Consider the following 17,093-nt stretch of genomic DNA (forward strand, 5'->3'; position numbering starts at 1 on the left):
AGCGCTTTTGAATTTGACAACGTTATACAACGGAGAAGCATCTTCTTGCGTTTTTAAGTGCTTTTTTCAAAAGTAATTGGATTGTGGTCGGGTTGGGCTTCAGTAGATTGGGCTTGAGTTAAATATGTGCGGATTGAGAAAATTGAACATGGGCCGGATCAGAATACTCGGCCCAAATTGCAGTGGTATGAGGAGGAGGTGGAGGAGGAGGAGAATGTAGAAAACGCCGTGGCCCTCCAACCTCAGATTGGATTTTGCCAATTTGCATATTTTCGTTCGTCGAGAAAAATGGAGGACGACGGACAACCGTCGGATGGAGAAGCAGCAGCATCCGCAGCGGAAAAAACGTCACTCTTCCCCGTCGTACCCGCCTCTCAGCAAATCACAAGCGTCCCGCCGTGGCTTTCTAATACCAGCTTCACCACCCAACTCTCCGCCATAAACGACGCCGTCGCCGCACACTTCAAACCCGAGCCTCCGCCGTCACCGCCCGCGCCGCAAGAACATGAACAGGGGGATGTGCGGTCGCAAGCGCAGCCGTACGAGATGCTGGAGTCTTCTTCTGGATCCGATAGGAGCGACGAGAGAGAGAGGACGAAGAAGAAGAAGAAGAAGAGTAAGAGGAGGAAGAAGAGGAGGAGAGAGAGCTCCGTCGAGAGAGGAAGCGGAGCGTTCGCCGATTATGGGTCAAGGAAGTCCGGTGTTCGGGTTTGGGCCGACTCCGAGACTAAACCTTCCAAAGATTATTACCTCGATTCTCATGGGGACCGTGACAATTTGGCCTTTGGAAGTTTGTACAGGTATTTTGCTATTTCAGCTAAATTGCTAATTGCTATTTTAGTCAAATTATTGTGCTAAATTGCTAATTACTATGCTTAAAGTTTAAATTCATCAAGGATGAGGATGGAAAGGTTCTTGCTACAGAGAACGCGGTTAAAGACAGATGGAGAGGTTATTTTCATAATCTTTTCAACGAAAGACATGAAAGGAGGGCTTCTTTAGGGGAGTTGAGTAACTCAGAAGAGTGTAGAAACTACTCTTTTTATCGTCGAATCCGGAAGGAAGAAGTGGTTGTAGCTTTGAAGAAGATGAAGCATAGAAAAGCAATAGGCCCAGACGATATACCAATCGAAGTGTGGAAAGTTTTGGGAGAGACAGGTATAACATGGCTCACTGACCTTTTCAATAGGATTTTGAAAACGAAAAAGATGCCAAATGAGTGGCGAACGAGCACTTTGGTGCCTATCTACAAGAATAAGGGCGACGTACAAAATTGCATGAACTATAGGGGTATTAAGCTAATGAGTCATACAATGAAGCTCTGGGAGAGAGTCATTGAGCATAGATTGAGGCAAGAGACACGGGTTTCGGACAACCAATTCGGGTTCATGCCAGGGCGCTCAACCATGGAGGCAATCTATCTCTTACGAAGATTGATGGAAAGATATAGAGATGGGGAAAAGGATTTACACATGATCTTTATAGATTTGGAGAAAGCGTATGATAGGGTCCCAAGAGACATTCTTTGGAGGATTTTAGAGAAGAAAGGAGTACGAGTAGCATATATCCAAGCTATAAAGGATATGTATGAAGGAGCAAAGACTGCCGTAAGAACTCATGAAGGACAAACTGAAAGCTTTCCCATAACTGTAGGATTACATCAAGGCTCATCCTTAAGTCCTTATCTTTTTGCGTTGGTAATGGATGAGTTAACAGGACATATTCAAGATAATATTCCTTGGTGTATGCTTTTCGCAGACGATATAGTGTTGATAGATGAAACTCAGGAAGGGGTAAATGCAAAGCTTAACCTTTGGAGAGAAGAGTTGGAATCTAAAGGTCTTCGCCTAAGCCGATCAAAGACAGAATATATGGAGTGCAAGTTCAGTGCAAATGGAGGTCAAAACGAGTTAGGGGTGAGGATCGGAGATCAAGAAATACCAAAGAGCGACCGTTTTCGTTACCTAGGATCTATCTTGCAAAAGAACGGAGAATTAGATGGAGATCTCAACCATAGAATACAAGCTGGATGGATGAAGTGGAAGAGTGCATCCGGCGTGTTGTGTGACCGTCGTATGCCACTGAAGCTCAAGGGAAAATTTTATAGGACGGCAATAAGGCCGGCGATGCTGTATGGCACAGAATGTTGGGCGGTGAAGCATCAACACGTACACAAAATGGGTGTAGCGGAGATGAGGATGCTTCGTTGGATGTGTGGGCACACGAGAAAGGATAAGATTAGGAATGAGGATATCCGGGGTAAAGTAGGAGTAGCCGAAATTGAAGGAAAGATGAGAGAAAATCGGTTACGGTGGTTTGGACATGTGCAAAGAAGGCCTACTGACGCTCCGATTAGAAGATGCGACTATGGGACAGAGGTTCAGGGCCGAAGGGGTAGAGGAAGACCTAGGAAAACTTTGGAAGAGACTCTAAGAAAAGACTTAGAGTACTTGGATCTAACGAAGGACATGACACAGGACCGAGCACAATGGCGTTCTAAGATTCATATAGCCGATCCCACTCAGTGACTTGGATTTTCCAAGTCTCCAACCGAGAAGTTTTCCTCACTCAGGAAATTAAGGGAACACTACCTCAACCTACATGCTCCACTCACAAAGCTTCAACAAAAGAAAATTCAAAGAACTTAGCGAAGAAGGCTTTGGTGTATTTAACACAATACGTTGAAATGAAGGAAAACTTATTTATTGATATCCCCGATAAGCTACAAATATGTACATATACATAAGTCAAAATAAACAAACAAGAGGGAGCCTTCACAAAGGTTGCTTAGGAGAAGTCTCAGCAGTCGGTAGAGCCCCAGAAAGAGAAGGTACCGGAGGGGGATCATTCGGAGCCTCAGTACTGGACAGAACCCTAGAAGGAGGAGGCATAAGAGGTTGATCATTTGGAGCTTCATTACGCGGTACAGCCCCAGAAGACGAAGGCAATAAATGCCTTTGGAATAAACCCACAAATCTCTGATGATCAAGTAAAACCTGACCATCAGATTCCTTCATCTGGTCAAGCTTCCTCTTCATGTTTGTAGCATAGTCATGTGCGAGCCGGTGCAACTGTTTATTCTCATGTTTGAGCCCTCTAATCTCCTGTTTGAGACTCATCACTTCAGCCGCCAATGATTCAACTTGGCGGGTTCTAGCAAATAGGCGTTGGGCCATATTAGATACAGAACCTGCACACTGAACACTGAGAGCCAGAGAATCCTTAACAGCTAACTCATCAGACCGTTTGGAAAGTAGTCTGTTATCTTTGGGAGTGAGAAGGTTCCTGGCCACCACCGCAGCGGTCATATCATTCTTCATCACGGAATCCCCAACGGTAAGAGGACCAGTAGGGGAGACGAAGGATGGACGCCATATGTTGTTAGGAGAAGGCGGGGCTGCCTCTTCAACAAGGTTCAAGTCAAAACGACGGTCGGAGGGGCCAGACATTTTCAAAGGTGTTGAAGAGAGAAGAGGTCGGACAAATCAAGATCTTAGAAGTGCAAGAATGAAGCTTCTACTGGTGGAGATTCAAGTGTGCTTTGGAACTTAATGCCAGCCCCAATAAAAATCTGCACTCGACGGAGCTTTAGAAATCGAAGAGGCGCCTGCTCAGAAATCGAAGAGGCGTTTGCTTTCTCAAAAGCAAGGCTGCTCAGATGCCACGAGGGTCGATCTTAGAAATCGAAGAGGCGTTTGCTTTCTCAAAAGCTGGGCTGCGCAAAGACCACGAAGGCCGATCTCAGAAATCGAAGAGGCGCTTGCTTTCTCAAAAGCTGGGATTCAAGTGTGCTTTGGAACTTAATGCCAGCCCCAATAAAAATCTGCACTCGACGGAGCTTTAGAAATCGAAGAGGCGCCTGCTCAGAAATCGAAGAGGCGTTTGCTTTCTCAAAAGCAAGGCTGCTCAGATGCCACGAGGGTCGATCTCAGAAATCGAAGAGGCGTTTGCTTTCTCAAAAGCTGGGCTGCGCAAAGACCACGAAGGCCGATCTCAGAAATCGAAGAGGCGCTTGCTTTCTCAAAAGCTGGGCTGCTCAGAGACCACGAGGGCCGATCTCAGAAATCGAAGAGGCACCTACTTTTCCAGCCTTGTCAGCACCTGTCACACGCACACTCAGCTTTGCGGAAATTATGGGCATTCGGTCGAAGACTTCTGGTGAAGTAGAAAGCACATGAGTTTTACTGTTCAATCACCCACTTCCCACACGCAACAGTAGCTCATGGGTACCACAGATAATTTTGCCAAAGTTCTCTGCCAAGGTTGAACACGTGAAGCTTGCAGCTCCCACTACATCGCTCTGACCAAGAAGGGTAAAAGAATAGCAAAGAAACAACACTAACAAAGTTTAGACACATAAATTTTGAAGGTCTAGCTACCATATTATTACCCACAAGGGTAAAGGAACAGTACCACTGCTGGATAATTGGAAAGTCCCTGTGTGTCAACCTCTGTGCTTCATGGCAAGGTAGACTAGCAAACATGCCCAACCTTTAATCACATTCGAGAAAACACTCCCAACAAGATTGCTTGCTCCAAAATCGAAGAGGCACCGTCCTCCGAATCTCGAGAGCCAGACTCCCAACATGACTACTTTCTCAAAAATCGAAGAGGGTAAAGGAACAGTACCATTGCTGGATAATTGGAAAGTCCCTGTGTGTCAACCTCTGTGCTTCGTGGCAAGGTAGACTAGCAAACATGCCCAACCTTTACTCACATTCGAGAAAACACTCCAAACAAGATTGCTTGCTCCAAAATCGAAGAGGCACCGCCCTCCGAATCTCGAGAGCCAGACTCCCAACATGAGTACTTTCTCAAAAATCGAAGAGACACCGCTCTCCGAATCTCGAGAGCCAGACCCCCAGCATGATTGCTTTCTCAAAAATCGAAGAGGCATCGTTCTCCGAATCTCGAGAGCCAGATCCCCGATAGGATTGCTTGTTCGAAAACCGAAGAGGCAACACTTTCCCAACTTCAAGAGCCGGATCTCCTTGGATAAAGCTGTCTGTAATCTTCACACGCAACATCAGCTTTCCAGATACCATAAACCACTTTTTCAAAGTGCTCTGACAGCGTTAAAACATGTGAAGCTGACAGCTCCCACTACCGTGCTATGACCAAGTAGGGTAAAGGAATAGCATTACTACTTGTTGTTAAGGAGACTCCTATATATGTCGACCTCCATCCCCAACGGACAGGCAGACCTGCAAAAATGCTCAACCCTTCCTCATATCTGAGAGGGCACTCCCAACGAAGCCTTTCGAAATATTCAGCTTTCTTTCCCCTCGATAATCCCTCTGCAAACAAGTTATACTAGAGCAAGAATATCTCATATCATCAGGGTTAAAAGCAAGAGTATCCCATATCATGCTTTTTCCCTGTCTTTTCCTTGGACCTTGTTCTTACCTGCAAGACAAGGAGAAAGAGAGCAATCAGTCAGTACTTGGAATCAAGCTTCCAGCCAGGAACTGACTGCCTGGAACCCCTTACCTGATTACTTACCTGACATTGCTCTCGAGTACTCATCTTCAACATCTTATGCTTCCAGGGAAGATACCGCATCTGCCTGAGGAACAGATAGGGCAAGGGAGAAGGATACAAGGAAGCATGTGGAGACAAGCGTAACAGCACACGTGCCGATACATCCATTACTCTGTCAAAGCAAAAGTATCCCATATCAGCAGGGTCGAACGTACTCTAGATTTGATGGACTTGTTTTGACGCTCAAATTCTTCAGTCGGCCTTATACTCTGGAGGAAACCAGAAAACCCTCCAGCTCAGTTCAAGAATAAGCCTGTGGAAAGTTACTTCTTCAAAAGCAAAAGTATCCCATATCATCTCTTCTCATTTTCTTCTCTTGATCATTCATGCTGCCTGCAAGATAGGGAGACTGTGAACAATCAGCCGGAGCTATGATTGCTTACCTTGTCTGTCACCTCTTTCAGCAGATCCCCTAGCTCGGCGACTTGGGGGACTCCTACTACATGGTTTGTATCGCGCTTGACCAAGCCTGAAACTACAAGTAAGCTTCAAGTGAAATTGATACATTACCTTGTGCATCTCCACCAGTTAAAGATACCACCCCGGGATGGAGGAAGAGTACTTCCAGAGAAGATGCCCCATCTACCTATGAGACAGATAAGGCACGTCAAGACGATACCACACTCCGATACTTAGAAGTTTCGTGATTACGCGATCATTCTCCCACAATATTTCCTAATGTCTTTTGTACTAAATCATTCACTTGTACTCACTAAAGGAGAGCTTGAACCTATGTACTTGTGTAAACCCTTCACAATTAATGAGAACTCCTCTATTCCGTGGACGTAGCCAATCTGGGTGAACCACGTACATCTTGTGTTCGCTTTCCTATCTCTATCCATTTATATACTTATCCATACTAATGACCGGAGCAATCTAGCGAAGATCACAAAAAGCGACCGTTTTCGCTACCTAAGATCTATCGTGCAAGAGAACGGAGAATTAGATGGAGATCTCAACCATAGAATACAAGCTGGATGGATGAAGTGTAAGAGTGCATCCGGCGTGTTGTGTGACCGTCATAGGTCACTGAAGCTCAAGGGAAAATTTTATAGGACGGCAATAAGGCCAGCGATGTTGTATGGCACAGAATGTTGGGCGGTGAAGCATCAACACGTACAAAAAATGGGTGTGGCGGAGATGAGGATGCTTCGTGGGATGTGTGGGCACACGAAAAAGGATAAGATTGGGAATGAGGATATCCGAGGTAAAGTAGGAGTAGCCGAAATTGAAGGAAAGATGAGAGAAAATCGGTTCCGGTGATTTGGACATGTGCAAAGAAGGCCTACTGACGCTCCGGTTCGAAGATGTCACTACTGGACAGAGGTTCAGGGCCGAAGGGGTAGAGGAAGACCTAGGAAAACTTTGGAAGAGACTCTAAGAAAAGACTTAGAGTACTTGGATCTAACGGAGGACATGACACAAAACCGAGCGCAATGGCGTTCTAGGATTCATATAGCCGACCCCACTTAGTGGGAAAAGGCTTTGTTGTTGTTGTTGTTGTATATGTATTTTCTGAGCAAATCAATGAATTTTTTTATGCTAGGAATTGAGCCAAATTTGTAGGATTCGTTTGTTATGACTGATGAGGATGAAGCTTTTGATTGACTCGAACTAATTTGTAATTCTAATGCAGAATGGACATTGCTCGCTACAAACCTTATGGTCTTGCTGAGCTATCCGGGTCTGATTTTCGAGGTTTGTCCTGGTGGAACAAGACAGGTTCGACATTGGATAGAGATGCTGATGTTGAAGCTTTGGGTGGGAAACTAAAATCTGCTGGTCGATATTGGTCTGCAAAGTACATGGCTTTGGAACGGCTTAAGAACCTAAAGCGTGCTCGTATACTTGTCCCCAGAGACCTTGACATTACAGTTTCCGGAGATTTTATTCCTTTAACAGATGCTCAAACATCTGATGACGAATGTGTTGATGGTGATGATCCACTCTCAAGAACTTCAGTGGTTGAAGAGTCTTGGGAAGATGAAGTGCTACGCAAAACACGTGAGTTTAACAAACTGACAAGGGAGCACCCCCATGACGAAAAGGTTTGGTTAGATTTTGCAGAGTTCCAAGACAGGGTTGCTGATATGCAACCCCAGAAAGGTGCTCGCTTGCAGATTCTGGAAAAAAAGATTAGCATACTGGAGAAGGCAGCAGAGCTTAACCCAGATAATGAGGAACTGTTGCTTCCTCTTCTAAAGGCTTATCAAAGGAGGGACAACTCTGATGTATTAATTAGTAGATGGGAAAAGATACTTATACAGCATTCAGGAAGTTACAAGTTGTGGAGAGAATTTTTGCGCGTCATTCAAGGGGAGTTCTCCAGGTTCAAGGTTTCAGAAATGAGAAAAATGTATGCACATGCAATCCAGGCTCTAGCTTCTGCTTGCAGAAAGCACATTAGGCAGGTTCTTAAACTTACTTAATTCTCTGATTATTTTGTTTTATTGGAGATTGTATTATTCTATACTCTGTTACAAGAAACTAGTGCCTATAGGCTATAGTGTCCATAATTTATCAAGCTTCTAAGGTTAACTTATTTTTGTTTAAATGTGGTGTCCATTTGATGCAGGTTTGCCAAGCAGAAAACCATCCTCCAGATGCTGCTACAGTTCAACTAGAACTTGGTCTGGTTGATATATTTCTCAGTTTTTGTAGGTTTGAATGGCAGGCTGGCTATCAAGAGTTGGCCACTGCCCTATTTCAGGCTGAAATTGAATTCAGTTTGTTTTGTCCTTCTTTACTCCTCACCGAACAGAGTAAACAGATACTGTTCGAGCACTTTTGGAACAGTGATGGTGCAAGAGTTGGAGAAGAAGGTGCTCTTGGTTGGTCTACATGGTTGGAGAAAGAGGAAGAGAATAGGCAAAGGGTTATCAGAGAGGAGACTGCACATGATGATGAAGGTGGCTGGACAGGTTGGTCAGAACCACTCGCAAAAAATAAGGAAAATAGTATAGAGACAGAAAAGGAGTCCGAAAGTAATGTAGTGGTTGAGGAGTTTCAAGAAGAACTTGAGGATGAAGATGTCAAGCAAGAAGAAGATACTGAAGCTTTGCTAAAGATGCTAGGGATTGATGTTGATGTTGGTGCTAGTGGTGAGATTAAAGACAGTTCAACCTGGATCAAATGGTCAGAAGAAGAGTTATCAAGAGATTGTGTTCAATGGATGCCTGTTCGTACAAGAGGTTCACTCCTTCTCTGTGTGAATGTTGTGTTCTTTCATGGGTGCTTGTATTTTTCATTTGGTCTTTGCATATTTTTTCTTTTGCTTTGTTCCGTTCCCGTTGATTAACCCCCTGTCTCTTTTAAGATGTGAATGTGCTTGAAGTTATTATGCATGCACCCTTCCCGGTAGATTTTCTTACACAGTTTATATTGGGGTTGAACATGATGCAGCTGCTGTCTCTCATAATGTTGGTACACCTGATGGAGAAGCAGATGAGCACCTTTCGAGAGTCATAATGTATGAAGATGTCAACGAATACCTGTTTTCTTTGAGCTCATCTGAGGCCCGTTTATCTCTAGTGTTACAATTCGTTGATTTCTTTGGCGGGAAAAGCTCTCAGTGGTGAGGTCCTATTAGCGTTGTATCTATATAATCTTATCACTGTTGCATGGGATTTATGTTCGTATTTTCTTTGTCCATATGCTTTGTTGTAAAATAAAGGAATCTGATTTCCACGATGAAAGTGGAAATTTTAGTGTCGTGTTTGAACTTGCAGAAGTACCTTTGTTTCTTTAAGTTTGCTTTCATTTCTTTGTATTTTTGAGTTAAATTTCATCAACAAATAATATAATGCCTTTACCCCTCATCCACACAGGATATCTACAAACAGCTCCACTTGGGCAGAGAAAGTCCTTAGCTTGGAGGCATTGCCAGATTCTATATTACAAACTTTGAGAAAGGTTCATGATTTTTTAATCAAAACACAAGGCAGTTCGAGTAATTTCAGCTTGGAATCTCTCTTGGGCACCACCAATGACATCTACGGAAGAACAGACATGATGAAATTTCTTCGTAATGCTACCTTGCTCTGTTTATCTGCTTTTCCACGTCATTTTGTCCTAGAAGATGCTGCTTTAGTTGCTGAAGAGCTATCTGCTATGAATTTGAATCCTTCCAGCCGTTCAGTTACCCCATGCCGAGCTCTGGCAAAGTTCCTCTTAAAGAGTGACCGTCAGGTAATATTTATATTTGATTCTCAATTTCCAGACATATCATATCTCCTATTTGGTTTCAGATCTGAAATTCTAAAGCTATGAATTGTTTGGCCTCATTTAGTCACTTTTCCAGGTTTTGACTTTTGAGCTACCTTATTTGTTTGTAAAAAAGGCTTTAAAGTGTTTTCAATGAGGGACACGATTGTGGAAGGTTTAAGAAAAATCTGTATACATTTATCATAATGCAGTGATACGTGGAGGTAGCAGGTGTGAGAAGTGGGCCAATTCGCTAAAATTAAATTATTGCACATTCTGACATGCTCTAAAGTGACAACCTCTTTCTTACTGACTAACAGATTGTATGATAGTATACCTGATATTGTCCTCTTTGCCACTTTTTACAAATAGGATGTGTTGCTATGTGGAGTTTATGCAAGAAGGGAGGCTTTTCATGGGAATATTGATCATGCAAGAAGGGTATTTGACATGGCATTGTCATCTATTGAAGGGCTTCCTTTGGTAAGGTCTAAATGTTTATTGCAAATATGTTTCATAGTATATTTTAGCTACCGATATTTGTTTGTTCTGGAAATGCACAAATAATACTCCTAGTTTGTTTTAAACTTATGCTTTGTCACTAATGCTACAAGGTTAGTCATGCAAATGTTGAGACCATCAAAGAGATTGTTATTTTCAAAGTATATGCTAACAAGTGATCACAATGAACCTATGTTGAGCATTTATGCTGACTTTGTCTGTGCTATTCTGCACATGGTTTCTGTAAACTTGTTTGAGCTATCCATCTCTTAGAGCTCAAGTCTGATATCAATTTCATTAACCTCTTAAGTTTTTTTTTCTCTGTTAGATATGATTTTTCATGAGGCTGTTAGATTTTGGATGTATTTTGTTTACAGTGAATGACTAGAACATTGATTCCTTTAAATAATTTTCAGCCTTCTGTCTGAAGGTTTGTTATGGATTTTGTTTGTTGGCATTTACGTAACTTATTTATTTTAATCTTTTACTGTTGAGCAGGAATTACAGTCAAATGCTTCTCTTCTATATTTCTGGTATGCTGAGACGGAGCTTGCTAATGAGCATGGCAATGGGTGTGAATCATCACTACGTGCAATGCATATTTTATTTTGCTTAGGAAGTGGTTCTACGTATAGTCCATATAAATCTCACCCATCAAATTTGCAATTAATGAGAGCACGCCAAGGTTTCAAAGAAAAAATAAGAACAGTACAAATGGCATTGATGAGAGGTGTTATAGATGATCAATCTGTTGCTCTCATATGTTCTGCTGCTTTATTTGAAGAGTTAACCTCTGGATGGGCTGCGGGTATTGAAGTTCTAGATCAGGCTTTTGCATTGGTGCTTCCAGGTATTTTTCCTGTTCATCTCCTTACGTCTTGTCGTGTTAGTATTCTATATGGTTCAAGCATTTTACTTCATCCTGTCAGTCATATTCTTAGTTCCTCTACCCTGCAGAAAGGGTGTCTTTTGAATAGCTTACTTTTTATGTAGAATAATCTTGTACATGTTAAGAGATAGGGTTTCAATGGTTTAAATTTAATAAAGGATCATTAAAAAAAGATTGGTGAAGGCATGAAATCTCATTATACGCATGTGTTAGGTAATGATACTGAACATCACTTTGATTGTATTGATACGTGAGATGAAAATGTTAAGGTATCTAAGTGGGATGAATTATGGAGAATGTCAACTTGCTTTTTAGTCTCTATGAAACAATCCAGATATTTGGGGGGGGGGGGGGACATGTGCATGATTTAATGAAATATAAACTTGTTTGGGCTTATATTGAGTGCATGTGAACTGCAGAGAGAAAGAGCCGTAGTTATCAACTTGAATTTATGTTCAGCTTTTATATGAAGATGCTTTGGAGACATCATGGTCAATCAAGTCTATCAAAATGCTGGGAGTCCATATTGCAGGGGCTTCAAATATATCCATGCAGCCCTGAACTTTTTAGTGATTTCATCAAAGTTGGCCATCTTTATACGACACCTAATAAACTGCGGTGGGTGTTTGACGACCTCTGTCACAAGTAAGATCTTTTTCCTCTTGACGCTCTTTGTTACAAGTGAGATATTGTAATATGATGATTTAAATTGTGGTAACATATGCATTGCGTGTGATGTTCCATAGGAAACCTTCTGTGGTCGTCTGGCTTTTTGCATTGTCATTTGAATTGAGTAAAGGGGGATCCGAGCATAGGATCCGTGGATTATTTGAGAGGGCATTGGCAAATGATAGGTTTCATAACTCAGTTGTTCTTTGGCGATGCTACATTGCATATGAGATGAACATGGCAAGCAATCCTTCAGCGGCGAGGAGAAACTTCTTCCGAGCAATCCATGCCTGCCCATGGTAAGATATTGCTCACTTGACGTTCATCTATTCCCTGCATCGTGTTAACTTGGATAAATATTTATGATAGGTCAAAAAAGCTATGGCTTGATGGTTTTGTGAAATTGAATTCCATCTTATCTGCAAAAGAGCTGTCGGATCTCCAAGAAGTCATGCGGGATAAGGAACTGAATCTGAGGACGGACATTTACGAAATTCTTTTGCAAGATGAGTTTGTATCGTAACAACTTGTGTCTGGATGCGTGCCAGAAATGGTATACTTGATCAAAACGAGTTGGAAGAGACGTGTTACGATGTTTGTTCGGAGGTTGTTGAAAACACAACCACAACCATTTTAATGATGTATATAACAGAGAATTTTTAGACATTTGTGTGGACACCCAAATCTTCTTCAATGAATTTTTTGTCCAAATTCGCACAACTTATGACAAACCGTCAATACTGCTCACAATTTTTGTGAAGATCAAACTCTGGAATTCTCTTGAGGTCATTCTCGTGGCAAGGAAATCGGAAGAAGTCGTACTATGTGGATGTATTTTTTTTCAAATTATTATTATTGAAGGGATGGGGAGGGTTCGGACTGCATGAGTACAAACTTAATACTTTATTTGCTAAGATGTTGCCTCATCGTGAGGGTTTGAGAATTTATGTAAGATTTTTCGTTGATATTCTTGAGGTAGATCCTAGTTTTGGCAATCTTTTGGGTCCCATTACTATTTTTTTTTTCTTATTTTTTATTTTTCAGATCAAATATTCTATTAATAATATATTTACAGCTCAATAAATGGAACCGCTTCAAATATCTTATAAAGTTTTCTTTAATGCTCATGGAAAATATTATCTGAAAATAAAAGGAACTGCATAAGTGTATTTTTCTTTCTAAATATAGAAAGTTTAGAGTACCAAATGAGAATTTTTGAGTGCTAATAACAATTTCCAAATAAAAAATTAGGTAAATTACATTTTCCACCTTCCGTTTTGTGTTCAATTGGAAACTCATACAAAATCTTTAAAACATTTCAATCTCTTGCATTTATTTATTATTTATTTCAATGTCATATATTCGTCTCAATTTTTGTTAGTTTTTCGTTATTTACCTATGTTAACGTTGCGAGCCACACAATGAAAGAGAAGTGCACGGTGATGGGGGAAGGGGGTGGATGTGACCCTGCGGGTGGGGAAGATATGGTTTTAGGATTTTTACATATTATTTCAATCCGCAAGCAAGAAAAACTTCAATGTTCATCAGCTCAAGAACACCACGAAGATCCCAGTAAATAAATAATGTTAATTTAATTTACCAAAATCGATGTCAGTGAAAAACTTGTCCAAAGGTTGATGGAGAAGGAGAGGCTGGGCCCATTTTAAAAATACAAATTATTTTATATATTTTCATTCATGTGCATAAATTTTGTTGGCCCGCGACATTCACATCAAAAGATAACGATAAAACTAATAGATTTTGAGACGGATGTATGATGGTGAAATAAAATAATAAGGAAATATTTTAAAAATATAGTATGAGATTGTAATAATTGAACACAAACCTAAGAGAGCAAAATGTAATTTACCCTAATAGATTTGTATTTTTCTCAAAAAATGTGGGTTAGCACTAACGGTTTTTAGTCAGTTTTGCAAATTCTTACAAAATTCATTATAAAATCTATTTGCTTTTGCCTTTTCCCCACCGTGAGGTTTTCAAAATTAATGTAAAACTTTTCATTTATATTCTTGAGGGCAAACCCTCGTTTTGGCAATATTTAGTGCCCTACTACTATTTTTTCACTTATTTTTTAAAGTTTTTGACTTAAAAATTCTATTAAAAAAATTTGTGGATCAGTAAATGTTTAAACCACTTCCAAATGCCTAATAAAGTTTTTTTTTAATGCTTACGAAAAATATTTTCGTAAAAATAAAAAATTTGCATTTTGCACAAAAAACATTGATGTCGCTATTTTTAGTTGGTTTTAAAAATTCATAAAAATATTATCATTAAATCTATTTGTTTTTTCGCCACTCCGTGAGTTTTTTAACAATTTAAGATGTTGCAAGACCATGGGATATGATCTTATCAGTTATTATGTCTTAGTAGCATTTTTATTGATTTTTAAAGTTGAAAAGGTAGAAAAATAATATAAACTAATAGCGAGGCCTCCAAAGAGACTTGTAGGTGTCAAAATCTTTGGAATGTCCTAAATTAATTTTGAAAACATGTTATGCGACTAGAATAACTCAAAATTTAGCTGATAATGAATCTTGTAAAAATTTAGCATTTTTATTGATTTTTAAAGTTGAGAAATAGAAAAATATCTTTAAATTTAGATTTTAAATCGTTGATTTCAAGTGTTTAAATATGAATTATAATAGATTTTGCACGGATAATATATTTTGAAGAATATTAATATGATAGTTTGTTGTTATGGTAAATAAATAAAAGAAATATTAACAAAAAAATTAATAAAAACTGAAAAATAAAAAAAAATGGAAAGGTGGTGGATCGGTATGAAGCTAGAGACTTGATTCGGGTATGAAGCTATCGACTTGATTCCGGTGTAGCGACTTTCTTCCATGACGATCGAAAGAGTACCGATCGTATCCTTTTCTTTTCTTTTTCCATTGAATTTTTTTTCTTCCTACATTACTTTATTTAGATTCAAATACCTTTAGAACTAGATTTAGATTTATATCCTTATTTTGGAATTTTTTGACATAGATTATAAGAAATTTTTCACCGGAAATACATTTTGTAGAACAAGAAGATGATAGTTTGGTGTTGTAGTATGGGAAAAATGAAAATTTAACAAAATAAATAAGTAAATGGTTTAGGCGTAGGGAGATGCAGCCCAAACTCATGCCTTCGAGAAGACTTAAGGTGCAGCAAACCCATGAGGTTTACAATTTAGAGGCATGTGGATAGTAACACACTGAGTTCAAGAGTTTAGGGGCGTATGAATAATAGCACCCTAAGTTAGGCGCATTTCATCGCCCGGCGAACTCGATTTTGTTTCCCTTGCCGCAGCGCGACAGAGAAATGTTTTTTTTTATTTTTTTTTATTTTTTAAGAAGGGCTTACCATGTTAAAATTTACGACTTTAATGTGAATACTATCATGATTGATATTGGCTTATAAATGCCCTAGCCTCGACAACAATGCTTCGTCCGACCAACCATGGTTGACCCCTGACATTAAAACTAAACCCTACCTCATATTGATAACGTCCTATAAATGCCCATCTCTCTCCCCCCCCTCCCCGGCGCACCAATGCTTGGTGTGAGTAACAACAGTCGACCCGTGGAATTAAAACTAAACATATCCCTTATAAATGCCCTACCCTTGACACCTACAATTCGTACGGAAAACCATGGCTGACACGTGAGATTAAACCTAAACCCTACCCCCGACGCAATTGGTTCGTACATGCAACTATGGTTGACCTGTGAGGTGAAATCAAATGTGTTTGATTGTTTTGTAGGTACAACCATTTTAATGATGTATATAACAGAGAATTTTTAGACATTTGTGTGGACGCCCAAATCTTCTTCAATGAATTTTTTTGTCCAAATTCGCACAACTTATGACAAACCGTCAATACTGCTCACAATTTTTGTGAAGATCAAACTCTGGAATTCTCTTGAGGTCATTCTCGTGGCAAGGAAATCGGAAGAAGTCGTACCATGTGGATGTATTTTTTTCAAATTATTATTATTGAAGGGATGGGGAGGGTTCGGACTGCATGAGTACAAACTTAATACTTTATTTGCTAAGATGTTGCCTCAACGTGAGGGTTTGAGAATTTATGTAAGATTTTTCGTTGATTTTCTTGAGGTAGATCCTAGCTTTGGCAATCTTTTGGGTCCCATTACTATTTTTTTTTCTTATTTTTTATTTTTCAGATCAAATATTCTATTAATAATATATTTACAGCTCAATAAATGGAACCGCTTCAAATATCTTATAAAGTTTTCTTTAATGCTCATGGAAAATATTATCTGAAAATAAAAGGAACTGCATAAGTGTATTTTTTCTTTCTAAATATAGAAAGTTTAGAGTACCAAATGAGAATTTTTGAGTGCTAATAACAATTTCCAAATAAAAAATTAGGTAAATTACATTTTCCACCTTCCGTTTTGTGTTCAATTGTAAACTCATACAAAATCTTTAAAACATTTCAATCCCTGCATTTATTTATTATTTATTTCAATGTCATATATTCGTCTCAATTTTTGTTAGTTTTTCATTATTTGCCTATGTTAACGTTGCGAGCCACACAATGAAAGAGAAGTGCGCGGTGATGGGGGAAGGGGGTGGATGTGACCCTGCGGGTGGGGAAGATATGGTTTTAGGATTTTTACATATTATTTCAATCCGCAAGCAAGAAAAACTTCAGTGTTCATCAGCTCAAGAACACCACGAAGATCCCAGTAAATAAATAATGTTAATTTAATTTACCAAAATCGATGTCAGCGAAAAACTTGTCGAAAGGTTGATGGAGAAGGAGAGGCTGGGCCCATTTTAAAAATACAAATTATTTTATATATTTTCATTCATGTGCATAAATTTTGTTGGCCCGCGACATTCACATCAAAAGATAACGAGGAAACTAATAGATTTTGAGACGGATGTATGATGGTGAAATAAAATAATAAGGAAATATTTTAAAAATATAGTATGAGATTGTAATAATTGAACACAAACCTAAGAGCAAAATGTAATTTACGCTAATAGATTTGTATTTTTCTCAAAAAATGTGGGTTAGCACTAACGGTTTTTAGTCAGTTTTGCAAATTCTTACTAAATTCATTATAAAATATATTTGCTTTTGCCTTTTCCCCACCGTGAGGTTTTCAAAATTAATGTAAAACTTTTCATTTATATTCTTGAGGGCAAACCCTCGTTTTGGCAATATTTAGTGCCTTACTACTATTTTTTCACTTATTTTTTAAAATTTTTGACTTAAAAATTCTATTAAAAAAAAATTGTGGATCAGTAA

The 17,093-nt window shown here is 39.5% G+C and overlaps 1 protein-coding gene and 1 long non-coding RNA gene across 2 annotated transcripts; one reads left to right on the forward strand and one right to left on the reverse strand.

Annotated features, from left to right (window-relative positions):
• Positions 1 to 127: 127 nt before the first annotated feature.
• Positions 128 to 12,514, forward strand: LOC126599929 (uncharacterized). The gene is made up of 10 exons (XM_050266409.1): positions 128 to 800; positions 7,178 to 7,952; positions 8,117 to 8,732; positions 8,944 to 9,115; positions 9,369 to 9,729; positions 10,117 to 10,227; positions 10,744 to 11,095; positions 11,554 to 11,779; positions 11,881 to 12,102; positions 12,173 to 12,514. Exons 1-10 carry the CDS (start codon positions 289 to 291, stop codon positions 12,324 to 12,326), a joined length of 3,501 nt encoding a protein of 1,166 aa, XP_050122366.1. The 5' UTR covers positions 128 to 288; the 3' UTR covers positions 12,327 to 12,514.
• LOC126599936 (uncharacterized) lies at positions 4,340 to 4,829 on the reverse strand. The gene is made up of 2 exons (XR_007615315.1): positions 4,666 to 4,829; positions 4,340 to 4,449 (listed from the first exon to the last, which is right to left on the reverse strand). It is a non-coding gene; the product is annotated as an uncharacterized LOC126599936 (long non-coding RNA).
• Positions 12,515 to 17,093: the final 4,579 nt, after the last annotated feature.

The sequence above is a fragment of the Malus sylvestris genome, chromosome 14, assembly GCF_916048215.2.
Source record: "Malus sylvestris chromosome 14, drMalSylv7.2, whole genome shotgun sequence".
In the NCBI taxonomy this organism is placed as follows: domain Eukaryota; kingdom Viridiplantae; phylum Streptophyta; class Magnoliopsida; order Rosales; family Rosaceae; genus Malus; species Malus sylvestris.

What these genes read in the sequence shown, in the direction of transcription:
- LOC126599929 (XM_050266409.1), top strand. Translation starts at nt 289, where the DNA reads ATGGAGGACGACGGACAACCGTCGGATGGAGAAGCAGCAGCATCCGCA. An exon ending in GATGCCTGTTCGTACAAGAG is followed by an intron (nt 8,733 to 8,943) that starts GTTCACTCCTTC and finishes AACATGATGCAG; the next exon opens with CTGCTGTCTCTCATAATGTT. An exon ending in TTTGACGACCTCTGTCACAA is followed by an intron (nt 11,780 to 11,880) that starts GTAAGATCTTTT and finishes GATGTTCCATAG; the next exon opens with GAAACCTTCTGTGGTCGTCT.